The sequence below is a fragment of the Fusarium odoratissimum genome, assembly GCF_000260195.1.
Source record: "Fusarium odoratissimum NRRL 54006 unplaced genomic scaffold supercont1.7, whole genome shotgun sequence".
Taxonomy (NCBI): Eukaryota; Fungi; Ascomycota; class Sordariomycetes; order Hypocreales; family Nectriaceae; genus Fusarium; species Fusarium odoratissimum.
Genome location: NW_022158693.1, coordinates 486,012 through 495,179, shown reverse-complemented (window position 1 = coordinate 495,179; position 9,168 = coordinate 486,012). Strand labels below are relative to the sequence as shown.

General features: G+C 48.3%; 3 protein-coding genes across 4 annotated transcripts; all 3 read left to right on the top strand.

The window, feature by feature from the left end:
• Window positions 1-439: 439 nt before the first annotated feature.
• Window positions 440-4,585, top strand: FOIG_05449 (uncharacterized protein). 2 transcript variants are annotated; one of them, XM_031204052.1, is made up of 2 exons: window positions 440-1,160; window positions 1,744-4,585. In XM_031204052.1, the coding sequence occupies exon 2, from the start codon at window positions 1,831-1,833 to the stop codon at window positions 4,267-4,269; it is 2,439 nt and encodes an 812-aa protein (XP_031065881.1). In that variant the 5' UTR covers window positions 440-1,160; window positions 1,744-1,830; the 3' UTR covers window positions 4,270-4,585. The 2 variants fall into 2 exon arrangements, with proteins under 2 accessions (XP_031065881.1, XP_031065880.1); XM_031204051.1 differs by having other exon boundaries at window positions 446-805; window positions 1,744-4,555.
• A 1,677-nt stretch (window positions 4,586-6,262) lies between these two features.
• Window positions 6,263-7,354, top strand: FOIG_05448 (uncharacterized protein). The gene is made up of 2 exons (XM_031204050.1): window positions 6,263-6,519; window positions 6,570-7,354. The coding sequence occupies exons 1-2, from the start codon at window positions 6,301-6,303 to the stop codon at window positions 7,176-7,178; spliced, it is 828 nt and encodes a 275-aa protein (XP_031065879.1). The 5' UTR covers window positions 6,263-6,300; the 3' UTR covers window positions 7,179-7,354.
• A 1,071-nt stretch (window positions 7,355-8,425) lies between these two features.
• FOIG_05447 (uncharacterized protein) lies at window positions 8,426-9,167 on the top strand. The gene is made up of 2 exons (XM_031204049.1): window positions 8,426-8,509; window positions 8,564-9,167. Exons 1-2 carry the CDS (start codon window positions 8,437-8,439, stop codon window positions 9,058-9,060), a joined length of 570 nt encoding a protein of 189 aa, XP_031065878.1. The 5' UTR covers window positions 8,426-8,436; the 3' UTR covers window positions 9,061-9,167.
• Window position 9,168: the final 1 nt, after the last annotated feature.

The following is a 9,168-nucleotide window of genomic DNA, read 5'->3' as shown; positions in this document are numbered from 1 at the left end:
TCTTGTCTTGTAATTAAACGGACCATGGCGTAATGCTTCAGTGGGATAGGAATGTAGTTTCGTCTTGCATAGAGTTTTGGAGGAATGGTGGATGCATGGGTGAGTGGAAATTAGAGTATGCGAAGCTAAAAGTTATCGATACCACGTTACTGGTAGCCACGGGTTATCTTTGCAGCGAGAGGCCACCCGCCTCTTTCGGTGTTACTGTGAATCATGGTTATGAGATGTATGATCTGGTGGTTTGGACTTGTGATGGCTTCTTTAGTCTCTAGACAAGAGAATTGCCGCTGTCTAGATCATGCCCCGGCTCTTTTGATCCGGGAGATGTAGCGTGAGCCACCCGCTGGCTTGTCCGGGGTCGTCCAGTGAAACAGGGCGCTAGACCGATAGAGGTACTTTCCCTTTTTGTCGAGAGATCAAGGGTGTTCTCTTCGGTAACTGGACGAGCTTGTTCCCCTTTCCCGTCCTTTCTCTTCTCTGCATCATCGCCTCGACTTTCATCATCCTATACTCGTCAACCCATCCTTGACTTTTGTATCAAAATCTTTATCGTTTCATGTTTTGTTCTGGCCTGGTTGGCCTTGTTTGAAACGGTCCGTGATGCTACCATAGCCAATGACGATCGCTTTAGTCTGGTCTTTTTTTCCTACCCGCCCTTGTCTAGCTTCGGCCCCTTGGAAGAGTGAACAGACATTCAATGGACAACTCCACTCCAATGGCAGGTCCTCGGAGGCAAAGACGGCGGATGGCGTCCCAGGAAAGTTACCACGATGAGATCCCTGTTCCTGGTCAGGGCAATAATAAGGTAAGTCGAGTCAATAGTTCATGTCACATATAATCATCCCAACCGTGTATATCTATCCTTACCCTGTCTACTCTTCCCTTTCTTCGTTCCATTTCAAGTCAGTCGAAAGCTACCACACCACACCCTCCACCACGACAGTCAGTCTTTATCGTGTGAACACGCGATCGCGTGTGTCTCTCCTTGCCTCTCTTTTTTATTCATATTCCTGCTTGTCTGGAACAGCGTCATCTTGATCACCACCCTCTCTTTTATTTTGCCTGCTTTTAAAGAACAAGCCAGCGCCCGTCTCTCCCTCGAATAGCTTTGTTTCTTGGCTTAAGATTTTTGGTCTTATTTTCTTTGGCCTATCTACTTGGTAAGTTTCATCTGTGAACAAGCCTCAATATGCAAGCGGAACAGGGGACCAACAACACCTGCGAACCCTCATCTCAAGTGCCGCTTTCGAGCATTGCCGGCCGGATCATGTGAACAATTGATTCCTAGTGGTCTCAGCGCCTATAGATCCTGCTCTGCTGTACACCCTTTCGGTGCCACTGTCGAAAGCTGCCGAGATATATCATCACCTGCCTCACTTGGACTTTGACGGCTGTCGACAGTGTCAGGCTGCCAATTCGATTCAGATACTGCACCTCACTTTCGTTCTGCCAGTGCCATTGTTATTTTCTGCCTTATTTAGTCTCGTCTGTTCCTTCGTCCAACCTCTCTTTTCATCCTTTCTTCACCATTGTGCAGATCATTGTTCCCTTCCTTTGTTCACCTCGATCTAACACAAAACCCAACCCCAAACCTAGTTGATAGCTTTCTAGAGCTTAATACTGAGATCTCTTCTTTTCTCGCACATTACACTGCTTTCCCCAAAGTTACTTTTGCGCATGATTTTCTCCAATTTTCTCAGAACAAATATAAAAACACAGGCATACTGACTGCATCCTTCATAGCCATCCGCAACATCAACACACTCTCTAGAGCGATACTACACCTCTACACCCCAGAAACAACGATTTAGCTGGCTATTCATCGTCATCATGGGGCTTTCGACTATCGTCACGGCCTCCCTCTTGGCCATGCGCCTCTTCACCCTCCCAGCTTCGGCTGCTCCTCAGGCCATTGAGGTTGAGGTTGAGGTCGCTGCTCCCGCGGCCTCTGTGTCTACTGCCGCTCCGGCCTATCCTGCACCCCCCTCACCTGAGCCTGCCACTCCCGAGCCTCCTGCTTACTCGGCTGCCGCTGCTGCCGGTTCTTGGTGGTTGTCCGACATCAAGCGCCAGGGTGTCGTTGCCTATGGCTCTGCCGACTACAAGATCTTCCGCAACGTGAAGGACTACGGTGCCAAGGGTGATGGTAGCTCTGACGACACTGAGGCCATCAACGCCGCCTTCTCTGATGGCAACCGTTGTGGTAAGGGCTGTGACTCTTCTACTGTCACTCCCGCTCTCGTCTACTTCCCTGCTGGTACCTATGTCGTCTCCAAGCCTATTCTCCCCTACTACTACACCCACATGATCGGTGATGTCAACAACCTTCCTGTTCTCAAGCCAACTGCCAACTTTGAGGGCATGGCTGTCATTGACGTCGATCCCTACAACTCTGACGGCTCCAACTGGCACACCAACCAGAACAACTTCTTCCGACAGGTCCGCAACTTTAAGATTGATCTCACCGGTATGCCCAAAAGCTCCGGTACTGGTATCCACTGGCAAGTCGCCCAAGCTACCTCTCTTCAGAACATCGTCTTCCAGATGATTGAGGACCCTAGCGACGACAACAAACAGCAAGGTATCTTTATCGACAACGGCTCCGGTGGCTTCATGACCGACCTCACTTTCATCGGTGGTCGATATGGCGGTTTCTTTGGTAGTCAACAGTTCACCAGCCGAAACATGACTTTCCGCAACTGCAACACTGCCGTCTACATGAACTGGAACTGGTTGTGGACTCTCAACGGCCTCGACATCTCTGGCGCCAAGGTCGGCATTGACATGACTGCTGGCGGCAACGTTCAGAACGTCGGCTCTATTCTCCTTACTGACAGCAAGATTGCCAACACTGCAGTCGGTGTCCTGACCAACTACAATCCCGCCCAGCCCGATACCAACGGCACTCTTATCATCGACAACGTCGACATGTCCTCTGCTGTCCCTGTTGCCGTCAAGGGTGGTGGATCTAGTGCTACTATCCTCCCCGGCAACGCCAAGATTGCATCGTGGGTCCAAGGTCGTGCCTACACCGGCGGCAGTGGTAAAGCTATCCAGGCCACTCAGACTCCTGTCACCAAGCCCAAGGCTCTTCTCGATACCAAGGGTAACGTCGTCACCAAGAGCAAGCCTCAGTATAACAGTGTCCCCGCTGCCAACTTCATCTCCGTCAAGTCAAAGGGTGCCAAGGGTGATGGCAAGACTGATGATACTGCCGCCATTCAGGCTGTCTTCAACAGTGTCCAAGATGGTCAGATCGTTTACTTCGACCACGGCGCTTATGTCATTACCGATACTGTCAAGGTTCCCAAGAACATCAAGATTGTTGGCGAGGTCTGGCCTCTCATCATGGCTGGTGGTAACAAAAACTTCAAGGATCAAGCCAACCCCAAGCCCGTCTGGCAAGTCGGTCAAGCTGGTGATGTCGGCAACGTCGAAATCCAGGACCTCATGTTTGAGACTCTCGGACCCCAGCCCGGTGCCATCTTGATGGAGTTCAACGTCGCTGGTTCTACTCCCGGCTCCGCTGGTCTCTTTGATGTCCACTTCCGCGTCGGTGGCTCTGCCGGTACTCAACTCCAGTCTGACACCTGCAAGAAGACTCCCGACGTCAAGACCGAGCCCAAACCCGAATGCCTCGGCGCCTTCATGCTCTTCCACATGACCAAGCAGTCTAGCTGCTACCTCGAGAACACCTGGTTCTGGGTTGCCGACCACGAGCTCGACCTTAGCGATCACTCTCAGATCAACCTCTACAACGGCCGCGGAGTTCTGATTGAGAGCACCAAGGGTGCTTGGCTGTGGGGTACCGCTTCCGAGCACAGCGTTCTCTACAACTACCACCTTGAGAATGCCTCTAATGTCTACATGTCGCTCATCCAGACCGAGACTGCTTACATGCAGGGCAACCCTGACGCGACCGTCCCCTTCACCGTGAACAAGAAGTATTTCGACCCTGACTTCAAGGCCACCTGCACCGGTACCTCTGAGCGATGTGCCCGTACCTGGGGTCTCCGCGCTGTCAACTCCAAGGATGTCTTCATCTATGGAGGAGGCCTCTACAGCTTCTTCGACAACTACGACCAGGTCTGTGTCGGCCAGAACAACTGCCAGGACAACATGATCGACATTGAGAGCTCCCAGGTGCACCTTTACGGCATCAGCACCAAGGCCTCTGTTAACATGGTCAATGTTGATGGCAAGTCGGCGGTCCTCGACAAGGACAACCGCAACAACTTCTGCGCCGCCATCGCGCTCTTCTCATCTTAGGAAGATGAAGTCAACGCGCCACCTTATGGTGTGCCTCCTTACGCATGGCCAGCGCGAATACCCGAGCGACACGTGCTCATTGCTGATTATGTGCTTTAAACGTGCCTCTGATTTTCTTTCTCTTTCTTCTTTTTTCCATAGGGTCTTTTTGTTCCAGGATGGAACTGGAGTTTCGGATAATAAGCGATGAAAAAACGCTTTTGATAACTGCACCTTACCTTTGAGTAGACAGGGTAGCTGAATGAATCAAGTTGAGACAAGAAATGTGACCCCCAAATGTGACATTTTTGTGAGTGTGATATGCTGTGCTGTGATGTTATGACGTAAGGAAGGCAGATGTGATGTTTGACCGCGGGACGTTGTGGTCACAAGGCGGTTGGTGGACAGAGCCCAAGAACAAAGAGCAAACAACCACATAAAACAAGAGTAGACTAGAAAGAGCTTGAATAAAACGCAAGTCAATCTTGTATACAGAGTATGTTTTGCCTCTGTATGAGAAGGACTACGAAAAGGCAAAAAGATGCCGGTGGAAATCGAACCATCAAATCAGCAAAAGCGAAGCCGATTCCCGAAGGAGATGAGAGGCGGAGTGATGAAAGGAAGAGTCACACCACTCCGCCAAAGTTCAGTTGTTTTTAGCTACTTCGCTGAAAGAGAGAGCAATAGAATGAATTATCAAGGCTGATTCCATGTCTTGGAGGAAGATTAGCGTGGCACCGTGGCGTTGATGTTGCCTGGTGTTGGTGCAGGGGTTATGCTGATCCATGGCTGAACGACAAGCAAGGTTAATATGTACAGCCCAGCAGATTCAGGCACAGAGAACAAGACTATGTATAGTTAAAGAGAATAAGTAAATTATCAATTTCTTTTATCTATGCCTTGCTTAAAATTGAGAACATTGTAAAATCGAGAGGGGAAAGATGCTGCATGGATGTAAAAAAATAGAGGCTCAAGGGTAGCTAACATTCGAACTCATGACCAAAAAGCGAAGTCTCCCGAGGGAGAGGTTTCTTTGGAGATCCAACCGGAGTACAGTTGAGTTAAAGGTGTAGCTACTTCGCTGGGAGTACTGCATGTTGGTCTGGTCTATAAGGCTATAGTGTTGGCTGAACTAGGGTGTCTTGCAGCACATCTCTCCAAGCTGGAGCTTTTGCAAGTCAACGGGAAGCTTGCCTGACTGAGGGGATGTTATTACAAGAACATCAAAAAGGTATCTATATATTTAATATGTCATGTCTAAAAGTATTGTCTCTCAGGTCCAGAAAAGTCCAAAAGAAGTGGTCAGTATGGCCATCCATGTTCACATTGCGCCTCGAACTGCAGGACTCTAGACTGGCAAAAAGCGAAGGCTTAACATCCGGAGATGGTCAAGCAAGGTTGGTTCAGTTGAGCTATTGAGCACGTATTTCTCGCTACTTCGCTGGTAGCTGTTTGTTTGCTTTGGCATATAAGCAACTGTTCTTTGTCGCTGTTGTTGTTGGGTGGAGAGGTGGTGATTTGCTGCAGGGGTTGTTGGCGGGTGTGGGGTTCTGGAGCCGGCGTTGAGTCACCTCGCCGAGATGCATCTGTGAGGACCCCTGCAGTCAGGACTGTGTTGACTTGTCTGAAACTAATAAGGAGAGCGACGTCTCTGTTATTCAAGAGTAGCTGTGTCTTTCAGTAATTAATCTCAACTCCTCAGATACCTGGGTACTAGTCAAGGCGAGTAAGATTTCCTTCCGAGGTTTGTATTGGGACGAACGACTTGATTTGCTAAGCTATATAATGGCTATACAATGGCTATAACTTAATGAGTACTTCAGAATGCAAGTTGACGAGCAGATTAAAATGCAATGTGAAGTCTTATTTACTTCATGATCTTACGTGAACACTGAACAGTCACGTTAATAGTGAACGGTTGTTGTGGCATAAGGTTATGCTTAATTTGACCGCCTGCTGTACATTATTCATCGGCTAGATCTCCCGCGGGTGGTGCCACATGACTCCCCGACAGCTCTCATCTTCACATACTCATCGTATTACTTCAGCAAAATGTCGTGGACAAGGAAAAAGACAATAGGGCCTGCACCACCTCAACCTTCTTTCACGCCCAAGTTTCCAGAACTACATGAGGAAAAGCGGGCTTCTAATAATGGCCGGGGCACTGATGATGCTCTCACTGTGACCCGAATCCTTGAAGCAGCCGATATCCCATGCTGTATAGTCGGTACATGTGCTCTCATATTTTACGGAGCAGCCAGAGTGCGTCACGTATGTTTTTCGGTCACTCAAATATGGATGATTTCGTTGACGCCCAATAGCACTGGGAAATCTGTGTCCCGACACATTTCGTTGATAAAGCAGTAGCATTGTTACAGTCAGAACCTCATTCTGCCAGTTACCACCTCGCGGAACCCTGGGACACACCAAGCTCATCTCTATTGCATACTTGGCACCGGTTCAAACATAATGAAACCGACTTTTGCTTTGTCATTGTTCCCGACAGGGATGTCCATATTGTCTGCGAACCCTCCAACTTCACCCGCAGCCTTCGAGGACTACCGTATCCCAAACTGGACGTCTTTATACAGAGCTGTCTAGATACAGGCGATGAACTACAACTCTGTGATGTGATTGATGGTACAGACTTGCCAGAGGAATGGGGAGAAAAGAATCTTGAACTAGACGGTACCAACGACGTCGAATGGGCTAATGAAGCAAATAGGAGAAGTGATGAATACAAAGGCGGGAAGTATCCCAACTGGTCGCCTTTTGCATGCAATCGAAGAAGCAGAAGAGCTATGTGGCAGTCCTATGTACGAACAAAGAGGGATAGAATGGATTGGGCCAAGCCGAGCCATGTGTTTACTACCCAGTATCATATTATCGATACTCCAGATTCGTGGACTGTTCTCTCAGATGATTACTAGAAGCAAGGAAGACGAGAAACATGGCTGCACTTACCAGTTATACAGACAGCAGTAGGCCTTACGCGACGTTTTATGGACAGACCGATATTGCTAAGAAGTCCATTCGGTCTCGACTTTGACCTTGCACAAGCATAATCGGTACTCAAACTTTATCTCTTGTGTGTTTAAGCCCATCACCAATCGCCCACGTCCTTCACAATGTCTCAGCTAATCACTACCACCCTCACCACCATCCAGGCCAGTGTGTAATTTTCGCTGGAACCGGACTTGGGGAGCTCGAGGCCTTGATCCTAAAAGACAAAATACTGAGGTAAATTTAGTATAGCTTAGGTAACTTTGTAAGACTTTATAAAGATCCTTACATTCAGAAAAGAATGTTCGTGGACATTGCTCTCTCAAACCAGTCGTTTTGATGTAAGCATATATGCCGCGATATCTAGACTCGTCACTTAGCCATTGTTAAGAGAAGGGGCCCTCGAACTTATCACGCCTCACGTCGGAACAACTCAATGATCACAAGTGCCAATCATTGCCTTGACTTGCCAGGTCGAAGGAAGCTCCCGTACATAGATGAAAGGAAAGAAAGCGATTAGACTATTTGGATATAATTTCCCTATTCAGAAAAAATGGAAGGGACATCGGAGAGTAGAGTGAGCGTCTGTCGAAGAAGTGGCACCGAGAGTTTTGCAAGGTATTCTAGATTAAGAAGTGTGATAAGACGGTTCGCAAGGAGATAAAAGGGTCCTTCAACTAGAGTAGAAGATGAGATGGTAAAAAGCAGAGGGGCGCATGTCTTGCAGCTTGGACTCGAACCTGTGATACTAACGACAAAAAAAGCGAAGGCAGCGAGGCATTTGCTCCCCGCTGCGTTATACGTTTGCTTTGTATGTATTTCAGCTACTTCGCTGGCAGGAGTGTCTGAAATTGTAGTATATAAGCTTATGATCACTGTCCGTAAGGCTACGACTCTGGACTTACTGCTGGGGACACATGGGCAGGGGCTCGACAGAAGAAGTAAGGTATGTATGCTCTATCACGGCATAATGCACTCTCAAAACCCAAGTCCAGCCAATTCAAGACCTTTGTGCATTTGAGGTGCTTAAATCGAAACATTATCGTTGCATCACTTTGGTTGATCTAGTTGTTCACGACCAACAGGTGCTATATTCAGCCGCTTGTTCCGGTTGGCTCACACATCCTTCATCCCCTCAACACCTCGGTATCAGTCCACTACAGGCCAAAGTACTGGGAGATCTGCATGAACTTTCATCACATCATACATCTCTTGCACAATTCCCAGGAATACTGCACCCCCAAATCATTATTCAAAGGTATGGCAAGCCATTCATTATATCCTTGGGGCTCAGGATGATAACCACCGATAGATATGAGCCACAACGATACCGAAACCCCGGAATATCTTTTCCTGGAGATTCCTGTGAAGCAGGTTCTCGAGCAAGATGGGATACAAGTTGAGGAGCCTTGGGGGCGTTTATATATTAATGCCATTCATGAAGGAAGGTTTGGAGACGCGATATGGGCTCGCTATCATATGCTGGGCGATGTGGAGGATGGAAAGGTTGAAGGCGAGGATATGACCGTGGCTGAGAGTATCAAGCAAGACGCAATCGGATATAAGCAGCATGACCGGGAGGACTTCGACAAGGCTGTGTCATTCTACAAGGAGCATACGAACAGCGGTGATGGACACCCTGAGGTTCTTGAGATCATCTTTGGGGTTGATAGAGAGGATGTCAGTGGGATCAAACTCCCCCCCCCGTTGGTTAAATACTTGACGAAAACAACAGAGTCGTGCTGTCAGGGTGATTGTTCTCGAGTTAACGCTGAACTCAACCGCAGCTTGACTGACGCTACCAATTGAGAGTGTTGTACATCGTGATAGAACCTAGAAAATAAAAACAGAGTATACTGTAAGTGATAAAAAGAGGAAGCGCAAAAAGAAAGACAAAAATTAGAATGTGATGGCCAT